This window comes from Hyaena hyaena, unplaced genomic scaffold (assembly GCF_003009895.1).
Source record: "Hyaena hyaena isolate Hyena2069 unplaced genomic scaffold, ASM300989v1 scaffold_622, whole genome shotgun sequence".
Classification (NCBI taxonomy): Eukaryota; Metazoa; Chordata; class Mammalia; order Carnivora; family Hyaenidae; genus Hyaena; species Hyaena hyaena.
This window is the reverse complement of record NW_024081253.1, coordinates 491,367-515,665: the sequence shown is the minus strand read 5'-3', so window position 1 is coordinate 515,665 and position 24,299 is coordinate 491,367. Positions and strand designations below refer to the sequence as shown.

General features: G+C 38.5%; 1 protein-coding gene across 1 annotated transcript in view; it reads left to right on the top strand.

The window, feature by feature from the left end:
* The first annotated feature begins 3,997 nt into the window (after positions 1-3,997).
* CDC73 (cell division cycle 73) overlaps positions 3,998-24,299 on the top strand; it is a 119,597-nt gene continuing 99,295 nt past the window's right edge. Inside the window, exons 1-6 of the mRNA XM_039257486.1 lie at positions 3,998-4,444; positions 7,341-7,446; positions 10,282-10,351; positions 16,850-16,912; positions 16,997-17,049; positions 21,963-22,051. Coding sequence (XP_039113417.1) covers positions 4,314-4,444; positions 7,341-7,446; positions 10,282-10,351; positions 16,850-16,912; positions 16,997-17,049; positions 21,963-22,051 — 512 coding nt within the window. The 5' untranslated portion in view covers positions 3,998-4,313. The remainder of the gene's footprint in view (positions 4,445-7,340; positions 7,447-10,281; positions 10,352-16,849; positions 16,913-16,996; positions 17,050-21,962; positions 22,052-24,299) is intronic.

The following is a 24,299-nucleotide window of genomic DNA, read 5'->3' as shown; positions in this document are numbered from 1 at the left end:
AAAGTACACTCATCTTGTCTGAGAGCTGTAAGAAATGGTGGTAAAACATGGGAAAGCTTCAATTAATTGTTCTAGGGTCTCTATTAAACCTAATCGTTCTGTAAGTCGCTTAGACTTTTCCATTGACAAAACCACCCGACGTTTCTCACGTAGTTTGCTAACCTCCTGTAAAATGCACTTGGTTTCCCTCACATAGTACTCTCACAACTAATCCAGTTGTGGGTTGCCTTATAAAGGTAAAAGTATATATATGTGTGTGCATACATATGTATATGTATACATGTATATATTTTGTGTGTGTTTTCTAAATCTCAATAATGATAAGCTTAAATACTATGTGCTCTTCTTCATAATAAAATACTAATCTTCAAGCATGAATGTATGTGTGTGTGTGTGTATATCAAGTGTGATAATACATAAATTATCCCATGACCTTGGAATGCTTTGAAAACAAAGAGAATCCCTAACCTCTACAGTAACCCTTAAAAACGGACAAGTTAAAAACATTTAGATGCTTTACTATTACCTAAAGACAAGGTAATTTAAAAGGTGGATTTTAACCGGAATGCCCCATGACACTAAACAACATAGCAGAGAGAAACTAACAACAATATGGAACCAAAGTTAGCAGAGTAATTTTAAAGAGATTGCTGAGAATGTTTCCAATGTGCCTCTTATCAGTTAAGGACATAATCCACGCAAGACTGTAAACAAAGGAAATGGACAGAAGCCAAAGCCTTGAGGCCTCTTTGAACATTGCAAAGTGGATTTTACACAAATTTCTCTACTAATAAGCTATGAATATATTCAGGTTATTTGGTCACTCTTAGGGATTGGGCAGAGGTTTTTCCTTGCTGAGAAAGTATGGCTCCATATCTTTATCTTCCACAAACCTTAGGAAAACTAAAAAGAATTAATGGAATCCTAAAATTAAAATCAGCAAAGCTCTCAGAAAGTTTTTAACTTTGATAGCCTTAAATTTGCCATTGATCTTGGTGGCAGTAAGATTTACCCTCTTTGAAACCCATAGATTATCTAATAATTTACCCCTGTCCCTTGCATTTGAAACATCTGCTTTTTTAAAAATGTTTATTTATTTTGAGAGAGAGAAAGAGAAAGCATAGAGGGGAGAAAGAGAGAGAGAGAGAGAGAGAGAGAGAGAGAGAATCTCAAGCAGACTCCACACTGTTAGCACAGAGCCCAGTGTGGGGCTTGACCTCACAAACCATGAGGTCATGACCTGAGCAGAAATCAAGAGTCAGACGCTTAACCCACTGAGCCACCCAGGTGCCCCATTTCCTTCCTTCCTTCCTTCCTTCCTTAATATTTATTTATTTATTTGAGAAAGTGAGTTGAGCAAGCTGAGGAGGGGCAGAGAGAGGGAGATAGAGAATTCCAAGTAGGCTTCGAGCTGTCAGCACAGAGACTGATGTAGGGTTTGATCCCACCAACCATGAGATCATAAGTTGAGCCAAAATCAAGAGTTGACGCTTAACCAACTGAGCCACTCAGATGCCCTTGAAACATTTACTTCTAATCTTAGATTCTATCCATTAGAGACTAACATAAATAAATACAAGTGATTTATGATCCCTCCAGAATTATCACTAGAGAGTTCAAGCTGCATTTCCAAAATACTCAAACAAACCCTTCCTAATTTAAAACCTGGAGATTTAGTCATCTGGAAAAGGTATCATAATACAACCGTTCTTGGACATTGATGGAAAGGATCTCATGGGGTATTGTTAAGAATAGACATAGCAGCAAAACTCTAAGATAATCATCCCTCATCCATGGTTTTTAACTAAAAAGATTTACCACTTTCTCCTGATTGCTAGCTGTTTATTCTATCAGGAGAATTCAAACTGAGAATTGTTAGGAATTTTTCAGAAGCTGATGGCTGGAGAAGTGGTAGCTTTCGCCCAAGACAAGAAACAAGACTGATTTTCCAACTTTTCTCTAGTTAATTTTGTAAGTTTTCAGCTCTAGTACTAATCTTGTCTTTTACTGATTGTAATTTGGCACCAATATTACCGAAACAATATTAGTGGGGTAATCCCACAGGATTTAAGTAAAAACAAAATGATCCACCCATTTCTTGAACTGTTACAAGCAACAAATTACTAATGCCATATCTCATTACATTGAGTTGAAGAATTACTATCCTCAGAACCACATTTTTTCCTAAAAGAATGACTGGTCATTTTTATAGATTGAATGTTTGTGGTCACCCACCCATCCCCCTTCATATGTTGAAATCCTAACCCCAAGGTTATGGTGTTAGGAATGAGGCCTCTGGAAGGTGATTAGGACGTTGTAAAAAAAGATTCCAGAAAGCTCCTTTTTTCTTTACACTATGTGAGTATGCAATGTGAAGTCTGAAGTCTATGAACCAGAAAGCAGGCTTTGACCAGACAATTAATCTTCTGGCATCTTGACCTTGGATATCCTAGCCTCTAGAACTACAAGAAAGAAATTTCTGTTGTTTATAAGCCACCCAGCCTATGGTATTCTCTTATAGGAGTCTGAATGGACTAAGATTTGTTCCGTGTATGAAATAAAATTAAGAGTCATCTGAGAGACTATCATTGACTCTTCTACCCATCAAATACAGAGTTTGTTGAACTCACCTATCCATTTATTAACATTTTCTAGGAGCCAATAATGTGCCAAATAATGTGCTAGACACTAGGATATGATGACACAGGCCTATTGCCCTTCAGTTTTGTAGGAGGAGACAGGCAAGGAAACTAATGTGGGCTGTCAAGTAATACTGGGTACTCTCATACAAGTATGAATAAAGCAGTATGGGAGATTAGAGTAGTAAGTGCTTCATAGTGCCTGTTTTTATGGTGAGATTCAGGAATCTACCACAGGGATGGAACATTTGGAGAATTGACAAAATTTCTCAAATTCCTTTGGAAAATGGCTATAGATAGTATAGGAAATGAACCATACACTTCTATATCCCTCTGTAGTGAACGTAATGAAAATGGATCCCTTTCGAGGCAGATCAAGATATTTGGATGTCAATCAAGAAGTTGCCTCCCCTTCCCTGAGGTAGTAGAAGGAATAAAAAAAAATTATGGTTCCCACGGAATATGTTCAGTTTAAGGTATATAGGCCACAGTATATTGAATTTATTTCATTGTTTCCAGCACAGCAAGGACACCTTTAGCGTTCTGAGTACCAATAAAAAATCAAGTAATCCCAAAGTGTTCTGACAGCTTGATTCGCGTTCTCTGAGTTTTCATTAGAATTTTCGAACAGAGGATTTTAAGCGTACCGCTTTGGGGATGGCAGGGAGAAGGGGCCAGAATGGAAACAGTCATCATCTAAGAAACTGAAGTGGAAGATCAACATTTATGATATTTTGAAGATTTGCTAGACGCTTTCTTTCATCTTATTCTCATACTAAGTCCTTTTCTCCAAGAACCAAATAATGCCGTGAGAAGGCATTGGCATCTTGTCCAAGGTCAAACGCAGCTAACAAATACAGGTACCCGGGATTGGTCTCCTCCGGACTAGGTTTTTATCACTACCTGAATACAGAAAAAACAAAAAACAATCCCCAAACCAAACCCCGCCTCCAAAACCTCACCCTTCTAAAGGTGCTTAATCGGATCACTAAAACCTAGAGGCCATTTAATGGGTCCCATTTAGTTGGGAAGGTAATCCCAGGGTTCTGGAAACCCTTCGCCAAGCTCCACTCTTCCCACAGGAACGACTGGAGAGCCTTTGGCCGCAGTCAAGGTGGGTGGGCGATCCCCCAGCGCGCGTTCTAGGGGCAGAATTACCGGGTTTGTCTGCAGGTGCGCGCGCACCTGTCGCTAGCCGCGTGCGCGCTGCGAGGGCCGAGGGCCGAAGGCCGTGTCCGCGCGTGCGCCCGGCAGTATTCCCCGTACGTGCGCCGTACGTGGGCGCGGTATCCCAGCGCTCCGAGTTCCGGGCCGGGATTCGGCCCCGAGCCGAGTGGGAGTCTGGGAGGGCCGTGTTCCTGGGCGGTCGCGGCTCCCCCTGGCGGCGGCCTTACGGCGCTGGAGGCGCGCAGTCAGGCGTTCTCCGCGGGCAGCCGGCGGCGGGGCCTTGCCTCATAGCGCGGGGTCCTCGGCGGCCTAGTGTCTACTGCCCCTGCTGCTGTCGTAGGCGAGGACGGCTGCTAGTGCGGCTGCTGTTGGTTCGCGGCGGCGGCGGCGGCGGCGGCGGCGGCGGCGGAGGAAGAGGGCGAGGCGACAGGGGAAGAAGGAGGCAGGCGCGGCGGCGGCGGCTTCGCCCGGGGCCGGCAGCGGCGGCGACGGCGAGGGGGGGGGAAGATGGCGGACGTGCTCAGCGTCCTGCGACAGTACAACATCCAGAAGAAGGAGATTGTGGTGAAGGGAGACGAAGTGATCTTCGGCGAGTTCTCCTGGCCCAAGAATGTGAAGACCAACTATGTAGTTTGGGGGTAAGTCTGGCCTGGCTGTGGCCTGGGGGTGGCCGGGCAGAGTTGGGCGCCTCCAGGCGACCTCTTTCCTAACCCCTCCCCCCGATTCCCTTTGGGGATGGATGGAGAAAAAAACGGGTCTCTGGGTAAAAGTTTTTCTCAAGAAAAAGAAGTTACACTTTTAGGTGAGGAGAGAACCGGAGGAGGTGCATCCCGAGTGGTCCATTTCTTTTAAGTCTTTGGGACACCAAGGGGGAGAGGTACCACAGGAGTTTGTGACTTTCCTAGTTCATTTTTACCGGTGTGTGTCGAGTGTTGGCAACGTGTGTAGGTGCAGAAACAGACGGACCGCCCGGTCCTGCAGATGTCTTTTTGTGTTCTTTAGTTTGTTCTTTCTCTTCGAGGCTACCATGTGTTGTAACTATCCCTGCTGCCCCTTGCAAGCTCCTGGTCTGTTTCTTTTTCCTTTCATAATTCTCCAAGGAAGAGAGAAGGGAACCAATTCTCTGAAGTTGAGAACGGAAAAAAGATTTGGTCACTTTGGAAGAGTCCTCAAAACCCGTGGTGGAGGCGAGGCCAGGCATTTCTGCAGGGAGAAAGTTATTGGTAAAATGGAGCGAGCTTTCAGGAGCTAAGCAAGGTATTGATGGTGTTGTGTGATCTTAGGAAATGGGCTTAAAGGTAAATATTTTGGAACGTTTGATCCACGCGGGGTTTTTTTTGAATTGAAGGCATTAAGGAAACTATCTAGAGATAGGTCTGATAATGGTTTGGGGGCCTTTTTACAGGTGATCTCTCATTGGTGTTTCATTTGGATAATTAGAACCTTGGGCTAGAACGTTCATACTCATTTTGCTTGATCCAGTGAAAGCACTGAGCTCTGAAAAGTTGATGAAAAGCTAGGGAAAATTTAGTTTGTTGGTTTCAGTTTTTTGGCCTTGAGGGCTTGTGTTTTGATTAGCTTTATGAAATGTTGATGCAGTGACATCATTCTGAGTTTCTTGGTTTTGGCCTGTCAAAAAATTTTGCACAGACAGAATTATCTTTGATTGGAATTTTAACGGGTTTATTTTTTTCTTTAAAAAATGGTTAAGGAGTACTCAGGATGTAGGGTGGTTCTATTTATTTCTTCTTTTTTTTTTTTAAATAATGAATCTTTTTTTTTTAACATTTTATTTATTTCTGAGAGAGAGACAGCATGAGCAGGGGAGGGTCAGAGAGAGAGAAAGACACAGAATCTGAAACAGGCTCCAGGCTCTGAGCTAGCTGTCAGCACAGAGCCCGACGTGGGGCTCGAACCCACAAACTGTGAGATCATGACCTGAACCGAAGTCAGACACTTAACCGACTGAGCCACCCAGGCGCCACAGGGTGGTTCTATTTGGGAAATAGAAAATTTTTAGCAGCTTGGTTCCTGACTCAGAGGAGGTTAACTTCATCAGAGTAGATGAAATAAAACATAACTTGGGAAGAATTGCATTCTGACTCTTATGAGAGTAATCGCTTCTAGCTTGGGATATTAGGAAAGGTTTCATAGAAGTATGTTTGGCACGTAGACATGCTACCAGTTTTTCATGAACAAATGAGAAGCTTTGAAGAGTAGGTTAGGAGCTTTGAAGGTGACATGATGGGTTAGGTCTTAAAGGACAGGGAACTGTATGCTTAAAGGCAGAAGAGCTGGAAAGGAAATGTTTTGATAGTGGTTCAGTGAAGCTAGTAGTGAAAAGGGGATGTTTAGAATAGATTTCAAATTTTTAACAATAGTGAATTGCACCAATAAATATATTTTCATTTATTCATCTTTATGCACATGTACATATGTCTAACTTCATTACTTTAAAGAATACTTATCCTTATGGCATGTAGTATGTTCTATTACTTTGCTTTTATGTATTGTTAAAAAAAAAACTTGGTTACTTGTATGTTACATTTCATAGTACAATAATTGGTAGTGGTGTATGGTTTGAAATAATGTCAATTCATAGGAAAAGTGGAAATGAAGGCTTAGAGAGATGTCAGTTAGGGCTGAATATATTGGGCTGTATTCAGATGAGTTCAAATAATACACTGACATGTTTTAGATGAAAATATAGTAAGAAGGGTGAAATTGGACACAACTGTTGTTGAGCTAATAGTATTATGTGGTTTCATTAAAAAGCTTGAACCTCTAGACTGTATTAGGGTGCCTGGGTAGTCCAGTCGGTAAGGGACCGACTCTTGAGTTGGCTCAGGTCATGATTTACAGTTCGTGAATCTGGGCCCCACACCAGGCTCCGAGCTGACAGCACAGAGCCTCCTTGGGATTCTCTTTCTGCCCCTTCCCCTCTTGTGTTCTCCCTCCCCCTCTTTCTCAAACAAACATTAAAAAAGCGCCTTGAAAAAGCATTGCTTTACCACAGGTAGAATTCGTTATGATTTCTTTTTACATCATTGGTTTAATCTGAGGGATGTCATAAGAATTATATCTCTGAAATTTATTATTGTATTTGCTGTAAGAATGTTGTTAAGGATGTTGTGTACCAGTATCTTATTTAGGAGACAAAGGATGAATTTCTTGTAAGTTAAAAGTTGTGCTTCTTCTAATCAGCTTTTCTCTTGTGGATCCTTTCCACTCTGTAACTGACTAGGTTTTTCTATTAACAAAGACCAGAATGAAATTTGGGTCAAATTCTAAAAAGTGTACAGTATCTTAGAGTATGGATATAGTGTGCTTGCTTTCTTGCTTTTTTTCATTGTCTGCCTTTGTGTCATTTTGCTTTAATGACAGTTCCACTTACTAGATTTCATACTTTATATATATTATTGTTAACCATGTTAAATCCATTCTTGGGTAGCAAAGTGAATATAGATAAATTCGTACATATAATTAAGTCTAAGGAGTTATATTAAAATTGAGTAAAAATTTTAATTATTTCAGGACTGGAAAGGAAGGCCAACCCAGAGAGTACTACACATTGGATTCTATCTTGTTTCTACTTAATAATGTTCACCTTTCTCATCCTGTTTATGTCCGACGTGCTGCCGTAAGTAAAATTCATTATAAAATGATTTTTTTTTTCAGATAGTAGGTATTATGTGGCATGGATCACTTCCCATGGGTTTCAAATCAAAAGAATAAAAGGCTTGTCTGTATGACAGCCTACTGGAAGTTCAAAATTAGATCACTGTGATTTTATGCATATTTTTAGATCTGTGACTTTCATGTAAAATGTGGGCACTATTTACAAGAAAAGTTTTGAAGACATTTATAGGAGTATTTAAAAAAAAGTATAAGTCTGTAGAAGGACCCTGATATTCAGAACTCTGATCTCAAAAATACGTTTTTGGGGAGCACCTGGGTGGCTCTGTTGGTTAAGGGTCTGACTTGATTTCGGCCTCAGGTCATGATTTCATGATTTGTGGGTTAAAGCCCCCTGTGGGGTTCTGTGCTGACAGCTCAGGGCCTGTATCAGATTCTCTGTCTCTCTGCCCTTCTCCCTCTCGTTCTCCCTCTCTTTCAAAATAAATAAGTAAACTTTAAAAAACAACCTTTTTTTGGGTATCAGAATCAAGGTTAACATATTGTTATTATAATTACTGTTATTATTAGAGGAAGAGAATGCATGTGAATGTGCAGGGGAGGAGCAGAGAGAGAGACAGACAGACAGACAGGCAGACAGAGAATCCCAAGTAGGCTTCACGCAGATTGTGTGGCTCAGTCTCATAACCGTGAGATACCTGAGCCAAAATCAAGTGTCTACATTTAACTGATTGAGCCACCTACATCCTCCTAACAGACAACCCTAAAATTATTTTTTAATCAGGGGCATCTGGGTGGCTCAATTGGTTAAGCATCTGGCTCACGTCATGATCTCACAGTTCGTGGGATTGAGCCCTGTGTTGGGCTGTGTGCTGACAGCTCAGAGCCTGGAGCCTGCTTCAGATTTTTGTCTCATTCTCTCTCTGCCCTTCTTCTTGTGCTTTGTCTGTCTCTGTCTCTCAAAAATAAATGTTAAAAAAAAAAAAAAAAGGAAAAAAGTTAGAATTACCTTTTAGTCAGTTTAATAAACCTTTTTTATACTTTATTGATAAATTCATTTGATTTCAGTTTTTCCTGCCTTCATTGTCTCAGTATTTGAACTCTGTTTTTCTGAATAGGAAATAAATATTCAGCATCTAATACATACAGAAAAAAATAACATATAGGATGAAACTACTTAGGATTTGGGAAATAGTGGAATAAAAATAACAGCATTCTATAAAGTTATGTTATTTCATCTTAAATCTTTAAAAACTGAATTAGGCAGTAATTAGAATGTTTTGTTGGCTGTATCCATTCCTTTTGTGGTAATAAAGATGATCCAGATGCTTGGTTTAGATACAGTGATAGGTTCCTGGGAAGTGGAAGTGGTTGTAACATGTAACTGATGGTTATAATTGTTACTATGGACCTTAGGACTCTTGCTCACATAAGATTTAAGTCTTTTGTTTTTCTAAAATACTTGACAGATTGAAAGGGCAGAATTGTAAATTTCTAGGGTTCTACAAATTTTGTTTTTGCCTCTTCTGTGTTACTTGCTCTTTCTTGTGACCACACCATGTATGAAATAAGTTTTCTGGACCCATAGCTCCTATATATCTTCTTCAGTTGGCTGTATTATGTCGATAATTCATTATTAACCAAATAATGAGGTATGTTATCAGATTTAAAAACAGTAACTTAAAGGAAATTAATTTAAATCTTTTAACTATTTATGATACTCTATGTAGACTAGTTTTTAAAAACAAGCACACAAAAACCTTTGGGCTCTTAAATGTTTATACTCCTAGCAGAAATTAAAATTTAGTATACCCTTTTAAAAAGAAGTTAATTTTGAATGATTAAATATAGTTCATCTCTGTCATCATGGAGTATGTACAGAATGTTTGAAGTGAAATGTAATTAGTACACAATTAGCCAAAGGTAGTAAGGATTCTGGTTATTTCATTGTTGCGTATATAAAGTGACAGAGGGATTTTAATTAAATAATCTTGCAGCCACCAGTCTTTCTTGTACTTAGTTGTTTGTTTACATTATAAAAATGATATGGAAAATTGTGGTAATTACAGGATTCATTGAATTCATGACCTGAAGATGACCTGGTGACTAAAGTATACAGCTTTATTTGCATACCTCTTTACAAACTGCTAATGTAGGAGAATAAAGGAAAATTACCCATTTTACCAAAATAGATACATTTTCCAGATTTAATTTTTTAAACTTTTCCCTTTCCATACAGAATTTGTGAACTTAGAGATCAAAAAGAAATGTGTAGCATGGAAAGTAAGCAACTGCCATTAGTGTTTTGCTGTATAATCTCCTAAATTTTTCCCCATGCTTAAACAACATACCTATTGTTATGAAAATTTAGTTTTTATGGCTATGTTAGTGTATTTTAGAGTTCAAATAGAATATTTTGAGGAAGTCTGTTTTGTGTTTGAGAAAAGAAAGCACTTTGGAAACATTGCATATAATGAGCAAGCAATGGGGCTAAAAATATAATTGCCTCAAATATGCAAAGTATCATGAGTAACATACAATATTTAAGCCAAAGGAACAAAAAAGACTGGAATTGGTATTTTGAAGAGGCTGGGTCATTGTTTCTAATGGTTATCTTTTAGGTATCTTACTTGAATTTCAATAATGAAGTTACTAAAAGTTAATATGCTTAAATTTTTTGAAGACTTAGATTGTTTAGCTTAGTTATTCTTTAAAGGTAAGATTCTAAATGTTATCAAGATATGTTGGAATAAAGTTCAGACATTACATTATATTTGTCTTTATTACATTTCTTGTAATTGTTATTGATTTGATAACTAATTTAAAATTTTGATTTCAGACTGAAAATATTCCTGTGGTTAGAAGACCTGACCGAAAAGATCTACTTGGATATCTCAACGGTGAAGCATGTGAGTAATTTTTAAATTGCTCCCACTCTTAAATAGCCATCGTTTCTCTCTCCCCTGTGAAATAAGAAGCAATGGGAAGAGAGTTTATATTTCCACTAAAAAATTAACCTGCTAGCAGCTATGTGCACGTACTCTCTTTTCTTTCCTGTTATGGTGAGTAACACCATATGGTATGGTCTTCACCCCAAGACCCGTCACCACTTCCATTTCCTTCCACACTCTCAAAGTCTCTGCCTTTGTAAATTATTGCTTCTGTCTTGCATCATCATCTTTCTCTTTTCCTCTGCATCATTCCCTTTAAAGTGCATACTGTGAGACGTCTCATTTAAAAATGGTTTTTTGACCCCCTCCATTCCTGCTATCTACCATACCATTTGTTTTTTCCTTTTTATTGGAAAATTCTTTGTGACAGTTGTGTGATGTCACTGCTTCCCTCTTAAATCCACTCCAGTTTGGCTATCCTGCTCATATCCCACCACAATCACTGTTGTGAGGTCAACACTAACTTAAGGGTTACTTATTCCTTTGGTCTCTCATACCCATATCTTGTTTGGTCTCTCAACAGAATTAGATAGTGTTGAATGCTTCCTTTTGGAAAACCTTTCTTCACTTGGCATTTGGGGCAGCAGATTCTTTTGGTCTCTTTCTATTCATTGTCCATCTCATTTTCTTTTGCTAGCTTCCTCATATTCATCCTGTTCCTAAGTTCCAAATTATAAATCCACTCTCCACATCATCTTTCCTTGGATATTTAATAGGCATCTGAAATTCAACATATCTGAAATAGAATGCCGATTTCCTCTTTTCCCTCCTCCCCTCAAACAAAATAGGTCTGATTTCTCAGTGTTCCCATCTCAGTAAATGGCGTTCCATTCATGTAGTTGCTGAGGCCAGAAACCCTGGGGAAATCTTTGATTACTTTTTTCTCACATCTCATTGTGTGAGCAAGTCCTTTTCTTTAACTTTAAAAGCATGAGTTTCTTTTTTTTTGTTTTAATATTTTTTTTATTTATTTCTAGGAGAGGGAGAGAGAGAGACCGCATGAGCAGGGGAGGGTCAGAGAGAGAGGGAGATACAGACTCTGAAATAGGCTCCAGGCTCTGAGCTGGCAGTCAGCACAGAGCCCGACGTGGGGCTTGAACCCACGAACCGCGAGATCATGACCTAAGCGAAAGTCGGATGCTTAACCGACTAAGCCACCCAGGCGCCCCTAAAAGCATGAGTTTCTTAACTATTCTACCCTCACTGTGTTCCATCCTTCCCCGTTAGACTTAAATAGCCTTTTTACAGGTGCCTACTCTGTATTTTCTAGTATAGTCTTCGCCTACTCACTAGAGTGACCTGTTTTGGAAAATATATACAAACTTGATTGTGTTACTTACCTGCTCAAGGCCATCCTGTGGCTTCCCGTCACATTTAGCATAAAGCTCACACTCCTCATCCTGACCTGTGTGATTTTGCTTCTGCCTCAATGTCTGTGGCCTCATCTGCTTCCAGCCTTCCTTTGCTCACAGTCCAGTCTTATTGATTCTTTTAACTATCCCAACTTTTCAAGCCTTTGTACTTGGTATTTTCTCTGTGTTCAGTTGTTTCTCTACCTTGTCACAGGTCTTCTTACCACCTTAATCTGTGCTTTAACGTTCTGTCAGAAAGAACTTACCACTCTAAAAAAGAAAATAGCATTGTTTTTCCACATACATCTAATGTGTATAGTATCTTCCTAATTTATATTTGTCAAATCCCTTACATTGACTTGAAATTATATATTGGCTTATTAATATATTTGTCTACTCTATTAGAGGGTAAACTCTAAGGGGGCAGGTAGTTGTTAAATACCCAGCATTTAGAACAGTGGTTAATAGTAGGTGGTTACCGGTATAAATGAGTAATCGTTAATTTGCTGTCTTAAAGAATATGAACAAATTGGTATAAGTTGGTACAATTGGTAGAATATAAATTGGTGAGTATGAATTAATTGATATAATCACATGATAGTATGAATAAATCAACAGGAGACTGTTTGGTTTTAACCTTCCTTTGGGGTGTTTACTACCTTTAAGTCATTAACACCTGTCTTGTCACTTACTGCATTCCATGACTTTAACAGTAATACTGATTTGCATAGAATCTCTTGCATAATGGGAAGACCATGAGCAAGAGTATTATCTTTCTGTACTGTCCTCTGAACATTCAGTAAGCACTTATTGAGTGGTTATTCTTAAAGTAGTGCAATTGCTGGGTCATAGGGTGGTTCTCTTTTTAACTTTTTGAGGAACTTATGCAGTTTTCCAGAGTGGTTGCACCAGCTTGCATTTCCACCACCAGTGCAAGAGGGTTCCCCTTTCTCTGCGTCCTCTCCAATATCTGTTGTTTCCTGAGTTGTTAATTTTCACCATTCTGACAGGTGTGAGGTGGTATCTCATTGTGGTTTAGGTTTGCATTTTCCTGATGATAAGTGATGTTGAACTTTTTCGTATGTCTGTTACCCATTTGTATGTCTTTTTTGGAGAAAAGTTTGTTCATGTCTTCTGCCCATTTCTTAACTGGATTATTTAGTTTTTGGGTGTTGAGTTTGAGAAGTTCTTTTTATAGATTTGGGATACTAGCACTTTATACAATATTTCATTTGCAAATATCTTCTCCCATTCTGTAGGCTGCCTTTTAAAAAGTTTTTTTGATTCCTTTGCTGTGCAGAAGCTTTTTATCTTGATGAGGTCCCAGTAGTTGATGTTTGCTTTTGTTTCCCTTGCCTCCTGAGATGTGTCTAGTAAGAAGTTGCTATGGCCAAGGTCAAAGAAATTGCTGCCTGTGTTCTCCTCTAGGATTTTGATGTTTTCCTGTCTCACATTTAGGTCTTTCATCCATTTTGAGTGTATTTTTGTGTACGGTGTAAGAAAGTGGTCCAGTTTCATTATGATCTCGTTTTCCAACACCATTTGTTGAGACTTTTTTCCATTGGTTATTCTTTCCTGCTTTGTTGAAGATTAGTTGACCATAGAGTTGTGGGTACAGTTCTGGGTTCTCTATTCTGTTCCATCGATCTGTGTGTTTTTGTGCTAGTACCATACTGTCTTGATGATTACAGCTTTGTAATACAGCTTAAGTCTGGAATTGTGACACTTTCCACTTTGCTTTTATATTTCTTCCTCATTAGTTTGTCTACTTGGGATGTTTTCTGGTTCCATACACATTTTAGGATTGTTTGTTCTAGTTCAGAATTCTGGTGCTATTTTGATAGGCATTGCATTGAATATGTAGATTGCTTTGGGTGGTATAGACATTTTAACATTTACCTGTTTTTCCAATCCATGAGCATGGAATATTTTTTTCGTTTCTCTGTATTTTCTTCAGTTTTTCATAAGTGTTTTGTAGTTTTCAGAGTACCAGTCTTTTACATCTTTGGTTAGGTTTATTCCTAGTTATTTTCTGGTTTTTGATGCAATCGTACACGGGGTCAATTCCTTGATTTCTCTTTCTGCTGATCCATTGTTGGTGCATAGAAATGTAATAGATTGCTGTATGTTGAATTTATATCCCGTTACTTTGCTGAATTCATTTATCAGTTCTAGCAAATTTTTGATGGAGTCTTTCGGGTTTTCTGTATAAAGTATCATGTCCTTCTATGAACTGTGAAGTTTGACTTCTTCCTTGCTGGTTTGGGTGCCTTTAATTTTTTTTTGGTTGTCTGATTGCTTAGGGTAGGACTTCTAGTACTATGTTCAACAACAGTTGTGAGAATGGACATTTCTGTCGTGTTCCTGACCTTTGGGGAAAAGCTCTCAGGTTTTTCTCATCGAGAATGATGTTAGCTATGGGTCTTTTTTGTGTATGGCCTTTATGATATTGAAGTGTGTTCCTTCTGTCCCTACTTTCTTGAGGGTTTTTATTAAGAAAGGATGCTGTATTTTGTCAAATGCTTTTTCTGCATCTATTGAGAGGATCATGTGGTTTTTATCCTTTCTTTCATTAATGTGGTGTATCATGTAGTTTGATTTGTGAATATTGAGCCAGTCTTGCAGCCCAGTAATAAATCCCACTTAATCACAGTGAATACTTTTTCTAATGTACTGTTGGATTTGATTTGGTGGTATCTTGTTGAGAATTTTTGCATCCATGTTCATCAGGGATATTGGTCTGTCATTCTTTTAGTGAGGTCTTTGTCTGGTTTTAGAATCAAGATAATGGTGGCCTCATAGAATGAGTTTGGAGATTTTCCTTCCATTTCTATTTTTTGAAAGAATAGGTATTAACTCTTTAAATGTTTGGTAGAATTCCCCTGGGAGGCCATCCTATTCTGGACTCTTGTTTGTTGGAAGATTTTTGATTACAGATTCAGTTTCTTTGCTGGTTATGGGTCTGTTCAAAATTTGTTTTAATTTATTTTTTCTTAATTTTTATTAAAAAAATTTTTTTTTAATTTACTTATTTTTGAGAGAGACATACACAGAGTGTGAGCACGGGAGGGACAGAGAGAGAGGGAGAAACAGTCTGAAGCAGGCTCCAAGCTCCGAGTTGTTAGCACAGAGCCCAATGCAGGGCCCAAACCCATGAACTGCAAGATCATGACCTGAGCCGAAGACGGCCACTTAACCGACTGAGCTATCCAGGCACCCCTTTTTTTTAATTAAAAAATTTTTTTTTATTATTGAGAGAGTGCCAGCGGGGGGAGAGACAGAAAGAGGAGGAGACAGAAGATCTGAAGTGGGGGCTCTGTGCTTACAGTGGAGAGCCCAAACTAAGTCTCGGACTCACGAACAGGGAGATCATGACCTGAGCCGAGGTCAGACACTCCACCAACTGAGCCACCCAGGCGCCTTGTCTATTCAAATTTTCTATTTCTTTTTCAGTCTTGGTAGTTTATATGTTTCTAGGAATTTATCCATTTCTTCCAGATTGTCCTATTTGTTGGCATATAATTGTTCATAATATTTTCTTATAATTGCTTGTATTTCTGCAGTGGTGGTTGTGATCTCTCCTCTTTCATTCATGATTTTGTTTATTTGAGTCCTCTTTTTTTTGATAAATCTGGTTGGGGTTTTCAGTTTTGTTAATTCTTTGAAAGAACCAGTTCCTATTATGTTGATAATGCTATGTAGCTTTAAAAAGAAAGAATGCACCACGTATCAGTATGTTAGAGCTCTTTTGTTAGGATAAAAAGGAAAAGGTCAGGATAGTGTATATAATATGCTATCCTTTCTGTTAAAACAGAGGAAGGGGACACATAGGTGGCTCAGTTAGTTAAGCATCTAACTCATGGTTTTGGCTAAGATTGTGATCTCACAGTTTCTGGGATTGAGTCCCATATTGGGCTCTGCCCTGATAGCACAGAACCTGCTTGGGATTCTCTCCTTTCTCTCTTGCCGCATCCCCCCCGCCCCGGCCCAGTAAATAAATAAACATTTAAAAATTTTAAAAAGAGGGGCAAATAAAAGTCTAAGATTGTATTTCTTGAATCTACAGTAAGAACTTCTAGAAAGATACTCAAGAGTATCTTGATAGTAAATAGTCATGTAGGGTGGTGGGAACTAAGTGGATGGGAGTGGTACACCCTTTTGTTAGTTTCATTATTTTCAACCATTTACAATTTATTTATTTATTTTAATATTTTTTATTTTTATTTCTAGGAGAGAGAGAGAGACAGCGTGAGCAGGGGAGGGTCAGAGAGAGAGGGAGTCACAGACTGCAACAGGCTCCAGGATCTGAGCTGGCAGTCAGCACAGAGCCCGACACGGGGCTCGAACCCACGAACCGCGAGATCACGACCTAAGCGAAAGTCGGACGCTTAACCGACTAAGCCACCCAGGCGCCCCAACCATTCACAATTTAAATGACTTAATTTAAAAAGTAATTGTAGGGGCGCCTGGGTGGCTCATTTGGTTAAACGTCTGACTTCAGCTCAGGTCAAGATCTCACAGTTCCTGAGTTCAAGTCCCACATTGGGCTCTGTACTGACAGCTTGGAGCCTGGAGCCTGCTTTGGATTCTGTGTCTCCCTCTCTCTCTGCCACTTCCTTGCTCACACTTTATCTGTCTCTCAAAAATAAACAAATGTTAATTTAAAAATTAATTTAAAAAAGGTATATGCAGTTTTTTGTTTTTTACCAATTGTGAATAACTAAAATTTACGTTTTTAAAGTGAATACTAACTTAAAAGCCTTTTCTTTTACGTATATGTGTATGTATTTACATTCAGATACATTTTATGTGCATGTGTAGTACTGGAGTATATGTTCTTTGAAGTGACCAGTTAATTTCAGTTATTATCACAGTAATTTGTCAGCTGAGTTGTTAAAAATAATTTGTCTTTTAAAGACTTTTAAACATAGATTGATCTTTTATAATAAAATGTTTTACAGAGCTGCTTTAAAACTTTTTTCCCCTCAGGAAATTACCGTATGTAAAGTAAGAAATAACAAATATTGAACATTTTATTTGTAGTAGTGTCTAGTATATGTGTTCAAATATTGAGCTTCTCATCTAAATCTTTTTAAATCTTCAGCAACGTCGGCAAGCATAGACAGAAGTGCCCCTCTAGAAATAGGTCTTCAGCGATCTACCCAAGGTATGTTTTGCTGTGTATTTATATTGAACTTTAAAAAACTTATTCCAAAACTATACAGTTACTTTTTTTTTTTCCCCCTTAAAGTCAAACGAGCTGCAGACGAAGTTTTAGCAGAAGCAAAGAAACCACGAATTGAGGTAATGGAACTTTATTTTAAATGTGAATTGGAGTGTACAAAATACATTGTATTTGAATAAAAAGTCTTTTTCATAATAGTCCTAAGAGTTTTTATCTGGAAAAATTATTGTAGTATTATGAATGTTTGATTAATAGTAGTTTGAGTTACAGTTTAAGGTCTTTTACATACTATGTGATGGACAGATCACTTTATTTTTCTTTGTTTATTGACGCAAGTATTCGGCTTCATCAGGAGTTGGGAGATTTCTTCTGTGAAAGTCCAGATAGTAAATATTTTAGGCTTTTTGGGCCATTTAGTTTCTGTCCAACTATTCCAGCCTGCTATCATAGTGTGAAAGCAGGCATAAGCAATACATAAATGAACTGACAGGGCTGTATTCCAATAAAATTTTATAAAACAGATGGTGAGTCTACCTTTGGGTTGTAGTTTGCCTATCCCTGAAATAAGATGATTGTGAGAATTTGCTGTACTCTTTTTTTTTTTTTTTAATGTTTGTTTATTTTTGAGTGGGAGAGAGACCAGGTGTGAGCAGGGAAGGGCACAAAGAGGGAGACACAGAATCCGAAGCAGGCTCCAGACTCTGAGCTGTCAGCACAGATCCAGATGTGGGGCTTGAAGTCACAAACTGTGAGATCATGGCCTGAGCCGAAGTCGGACTCTTAACCAACTGAGCCAACCAGGTTCCCCTAGAAGATGCCTTTTTTTTTTTTTTAAGAACTATGAACAAGAAGTGCTTATAGTTACTTCTTAAAATAGCTATGTATGAGGTTGCTTATTTTTTGTAGTATTAAAAACACTTTTTTAAAAAACGATTAATTTTTAGAGAGACAGTGTGAGTGGGAGAGGGGCAGAAAGAGAGGGAGACACGAAATCCAAAGCAGGCTCCAGACTCTGAGCTGTCAGCACAGAACTCATTAACCTCGAGATCATGACCTGAGCTGAAGTCAGATGCCTAACTAACTGACTGAGCCACCCAGGCACCTTGTAGTATTTTACAGCCAGCAGTAGAATGCTAATATTGGTAAATAAAGATAGTTCACATGAAATAGAAACTGTATAAGAAATGCAGTTATCTTTAGAAAGAAGAGTTGAACAGCTACCATACTGTATAAGATAATTAAGCCTTAGAAATTTTAAGTATACAAGTATGAGACTTGTATTTACATTATTTAACAAGTCCCAGATCAGTTACATATAAAACCCCATGCAAATGGAAGATTATGTACGAGAGATACATTTAAAATCTGAGAAATGAGTAACAATATCAGTTAACAATATAGGAAATAATACTTGTAGTCATCACTAATTTAACATTACTAGAAAACCGTAAATCTCCTTTTCACACTTGCATAAAAAGCAAATAGTTGTACCTTTTGCCTACTACATAAACAGCAAAGCATCCACAGGTAAGAATAAAAATGTGACTGTTAAAGGGACAGGGTTGTTGATGTGTATGCTTTGTATAAACATTGACGAAATTTCGTGCTAAAACAGTGTAATTTTAATCAATTAATTTTAAAACAATGTGATTTTAATTAAGCAAACTCTGAGACATGGACTTGATGTTTTAGTTAATGATAGTAATGTTAATTAGCTCATTTTTCCTACTCTGCTCTGGGTAATGTTTTGTACACTTTCTGTATATTAACTCATGTAATCCACTACCAAAAACTCCTGAAGTTGTCAGTATGGTGCATGTTATCAATGAGCAAACACCTCAGAACAAGTTACTTCCTGAGGTTCATAGAACCAGGAATAGAGCCCAGACAACCTGGCTCCCAGCCATCACACTGTATATACTGACTACAAATTTTGCAGCAGTAAAATGAAAATTTCTACCTGTTCTCTCTTTATGAAAGAAGGTTGTAATCCATTATGAACAAAACGAGTGAATTTAGACATACTAATTACTTGGAAAAACCTGAAATTTAGAGTTTAATTATTTGAAAAGCAATTGAACATACCAGAAATGCTGATTTGCTAGGATACTGTTAACTTGAAAAATCAGCAAGAAATAGCGTAATAAAATTCTTTCCAGAGTATTTATCAAGTTAAAAGAGTTACATAAATAGTTATGTTACATTAATTGTGTTTAGTTCAGCACATAAAATATTGGGAACCTGCAAGGCACTATGCTTAGAGAGAAACCTTGAGGGCAAAGATTCTGATCTGTTTAAAATCTAGACTACAGTTGTCTTTAAAATCAATAGTTTCCTAAGGAACTTGAGTAATTTGTGCTATTCCTTCATTACAGATGTCTAAAATTAATGCAGTTTGCTAAAATACTCTCTTTGTGTTCATATTAGTAATATGTCTGTTTTAAATGATAGGTTAATATAAGAGCATGAATTGAAGCAGAACATGTTTTTAGATCTCTTGAGTATGCTGATGCCTTTTATATAGTATCATATTTTGTTAGCCATAAACACTGGCTCTTTTCCTCACTTGTCTCATTTGTTGAATGTGGGCATTGAACTAGATCAAGTTTTGTTTTTAATGTTTTTATTTTTATTTTATTTTTTTATTAAAATGTTTTTAATGATTTATTATTAAAAAATTTTTTTTAATGTTTTATTTATTTCTGAGAGAGAGAGAGACAGCATGAACAGGGGAGGGTCAGAGAGAGAAAGGGAGACACAGAACCGGAAGCAGGCTCCAGACTCTGAGCTAGCCGTCAGCACAGAGCCCGACACGGGGCTCAAACCTGCGAACCATGAGATCATGACCTGAGCCAAAGTTGGATGCTTAACCAACTGAGCCACCCAGGTGCTCCAATGTTTTATTTATTTTTGAGAGAGAGGTAGAGACAGAGCGAGCAGGGGAGGGTCAGAGAGAGAGGGAGATATAGAATCCAAAGACAGGCTCTAGGATCTGAGCTGTCAGCACAGAGCCTGATGAGGAGCTCCAATCCATGAACCGCGATATCATGACCTGAGCTGAAGTTGGACACTCAGTCGACTGAACCACCCAGGCGCCCCTAATTTTTTTATTTTTGAGAGAGAGAGCACTTGGTGTGAGAGCAAGGTTGAGTGGGGGAGGGGGCAGAGACAGGAGACACAGAATCTGATGCAGGCTCCTCGCTCTGAGCTGTCAGTACAGAGCCGGCCGGATGCAGGGGTCGAAGTCATAAACCGTGAGATCATGACCTGAGCCAAAGTTGGACTCTTAACTGACTGAGCCACCCAGGTGCCCTGATGAAGTTTTTTGTTGTTGTTGTTGTTTTTTTAATGTTTTATTTATTTCTAGGAGAGAGAGAGAGAGAGCGTGAGCAGGGGAAGGTCAGAGAGAGAGGGAGTCACAGACTGAAACAGGCTCCAGGCTCTGAGCTGGCAGTCAGCACAGTGCCCGACGCGGGGCTCGAACCCACGAACCGCGAGATCATGACCTAAGCGAAAGTCGGACGCTTAACCGACTAAGCCACCCAGGCGCCCCAAGTTTTGTTTTTAAATGAACATATTTCAGATTAAATTTTACCTGAAATTCTAACATGCAGGTTAGAAAAAAGCTAAGCTACCAAGGTTAAATTCAGAGAAGTGGCCCATGGGTCACTCTGTAGGAAATGTCTAATGGTCCAAGGAACATACTTTGAAAACCATTAAAGTTTCACTTGTGGTAATCAGAAATGCTAATAGACTCATGACCTGAGGCAACAGATGCAAAAAACTAGCTCCAAAACAAAATTTTTGACTGTAGTGAAAGCTTTTCATAAAATTTACTAATAAATTTTCCTGAAGAGAAGGAATTTATTTGTGGTGTATCTTTGTGAGTAAAAGTAGCTGTGATACATTATGAGACGAACATTTAATCATGGAAAAAAGTTGCTGTGGAATGCCCAGGTGGCTCAATCAGTTAAGCATCCGACTCGTTAAAGTTTATTTATTTTGAAAGAGAGAACACAGTGGTGAAGGGGTAGAGAGGGAAGGAGAGGCAGAATCCCAAGCAGGCCCCGCATCCACAGCACGGGAGCCTGACTGGGGCTCAGACTCCTGCACTGTGAAGTCATGACCTGAGCCGAAAGCAAAAGTCCGATGCTTAACTGACTGAGCCACACAGACGCCCTTTAAGCGTCTGACTCTTGGTTTTGGCTCAGGTCGTGATCTCAGGCTTGGTGATATTGATCCCCACCCCATGTTGGGCTCCATCTGACAGGCTGATAGTGCTGTCTGCTTGGATTCTCTCTTGTCTCTCTGCCCTCCTTTACACCTTCTCTCCATCTCTCCCTCAAAATAAATAAATATTGAAAAGAGTTGCTGAAGTTCTTTGGTAAGCCTTTAATCTCTTCTACTCTTGTGTGATCCAACATTTACTTACTTACTAATTTTTTATTTTATTTGAGAAAGAGAGAGTGTGAGAGTGAGTTTGTGAACAGGGGAGGGGGCAGTGGGAGAGAGACTGGGTATCTTAAGTAGGCTCCGCACTCATCACAGAGCCTGGTGCAGGGCTTGATCCCACGACCTTGGGATCATGACCTGTTCAACCAAAATCCAGTAGTCAACCAACTGAGCCACCTAGGCACCCCACAACTGTTACTTATTATTGTTGTCCTTATGTAACTAAAAGTAATCTTAAAATTGAGTTGATTCAAGGCCAGTGATAAGTGGAAAGTTCTAGGCAGGAACTTATGTAAGGAAAAGTTACATGTAATTTTTTGTTGCTATTCTAAAAGTTGAATAAAGGGGCACCTGGGTGGTTCAGTCAGTTGAAAATCTAACGGGCTCAGGTCATGATCTTGCAGTTCATGATTTTGAGCCCCACATCGGGCACACTGCTGTCAGACTGTCAGCACAGAGCCTGCTTCAAATCCTCTGTCCCTCTCTCTTTCTGCCCTCCCCACTTGTACACAGTCTCTCTCAAAATAAATAAAAGTTAAATAAAAATTTAAAATATTCACTAACCAGTGATTATTTTCAGGATGAAGAGTGTGTGCGCCTTGATAAAGAGAGATTGGCTGCTCGTTTGGAGGGTCACAAAGAAGGGATTGTACAGACTGAACAGATTAGGTAAGATTTTCTTTAGTAGAAAGTGTTATGTAAGTGTATATGGAAAAGGAGATAATATGCAATCTACATTTACCTTTACTTACTGCATTTATTATGTGTTTCTGTGTCCTAAGTTTAAAAGATGTGTGGGCCTATTTTATGGTAGGAGAGATTGAAACCTAATGATGCTTTCTGGAAAGACTTCTTGGTTCTATTACCATATTGATCTTTCCTTCTTAAAATTACTCCATAAGCAAGCCACTCATTTATTTTGTGATCTTTTGTTGACTTATAGCAGAGGTCAGCAAACTTTTTTTGTGCATGACACAAATTAAATACTTTCGGCTTTGAAGGTAATGTGGAGTTTTTTGGTAACTATTTAATACTTGTGGTAGGGAAAGCAATCTGTGATTGCTTTCATTCATAAAAGAATTAGCATGGCTAGATATGGCCTGTGGTATTATTTTGTTGATCCCTGATTTTTAGTATAATTAGAATCCCTTCATAGTTTTTCCTTGGCACAATATAATGCTTTGGAAGTTCTATCCAAATGAAAAAGTTCAATGTGGATCTTTAAACGCTTTATTGAGGATGATTGGCTTAACAGTAAGCTGCACATATTTGAAGTGTAAGAGTTGATAAGCTTTTACATACATATACATCTGTGAAACCATCATAATCCAGATCATGAATGTAACATCACTGCTATACATTTTTTCTGTACCTTTATGATTCCACACTTTACCTATCCCTGCATCCTTCCCTCTCCAGGCTACCAGTGATCTGCTGATTGGTTTTTTATGGAGTTAAATATAAATGGAGTTATAAAGTATATACTCCTTTGGAGGTCTGGCCTCTTTTATTTAGCATAATTATTTTGAGATTCATCATGTTGCTGATGTGTCAATAGTTCATTCTTTTTTATTGCTGAGTAGTTCATTCTTTTCCAGTGGATAGGCATAACAGTTTGTTTTCCTAGGCAACTGTTTACGGACATTTTACATGTTGCTGTTTTTTGGCTATTACAGCTAAAGCTATGATCATTTGTGTACAAGTTTTTAATGGACATATGTTTTCAGTTTTACTGAGTAAATACCTAGGGGAGGAATGATTGAATCATGTAATGTTATAAATTTTCTTTTTAGGAAATCACCGAACTGTTCAGAGTGATTGTACCATTTCACATTTCTACCATGAATATATGAGTCTTACTTTTCTTCAGAGCCTTGCTAACACTTGGTGTGGTCAGGCTTTTTAAATTTAGTCATGCTAAAAGATATGAGATGGTATCTTATCTCATGACTAATGAAATTATGAGTATCTATTTGTGTGCTTATTTGCCATCTTTTATCATGTTTGGTGAAGGGTGTTCAAACTTTTGTCCATTTTTTTACTGGATTGGATTGTTTTCTTATTATTGGGTTTTGAAAGTTTGTTGTATGTTCTGGATAGAAGTCCTTTTTCAGACATGGGCTTTGCAGGTGTTTTTACCAGTCTGTGACTGTCTTTACATTCTCTAGCTACCTTTTGAAGAGCAGCTTGTTTGAATTTTTACGACAGCTCATTTATCAGTGTATTCTTTTGTAAATAGTCTTTTGGTGCTGTATCTAAGAAATCTTTGAGCAAAGTCACCTAAGACTATCTTGTATTTTCTTGTACAATTTTTGTTGTTGTTGTATAAATTTTTAATTTTAGGTTTTACATTCATTTATTTCTTTTCTTTTTTTTTTTTTAAGTTTTTTTTTTTATTTATTTCTAGAGAGAGAGAGTGAGCAGGGGAGGGTCAGAGAGAGAGGGAGTCACAGACTGAAACAGGCTCCAGGCTCTGAGCTGGCAGTCAGCACAGAGCCCGACGTGGGGCTCGAACCCACGAACCGTGAGATCATGACCTAAGCGAAAGTCGGACGCTTAACCGACTAAGCCACCCAGGCGCCCCAACATTTATTTATTTTCATTTATCATTATTTTATTTTTTTTAATGCTTATTTTTGACAGAGAGAGTGAGGGAGTGGGAGCGGGGCAGAGAGAGAGAGGGAGACCCAGAATCTGAAGCAGGCTCCAGGCTCTGAGCTGTCAGCACAGAGCCTGATGCAGGGCTTGAACTCACGAACTGTGAGATCATGACCTGAGCTGAAGTCGGAAGTTTAACCGACTGAGCCACCCAGATGCCTCTAGGTTTTACATTTAAGTCTGTGATCTACTTTAGTTAATTTTTTGTATGGAGTACACAGTATGGCTCAAAGTTCATTTATTTTTTATGATATAGGTA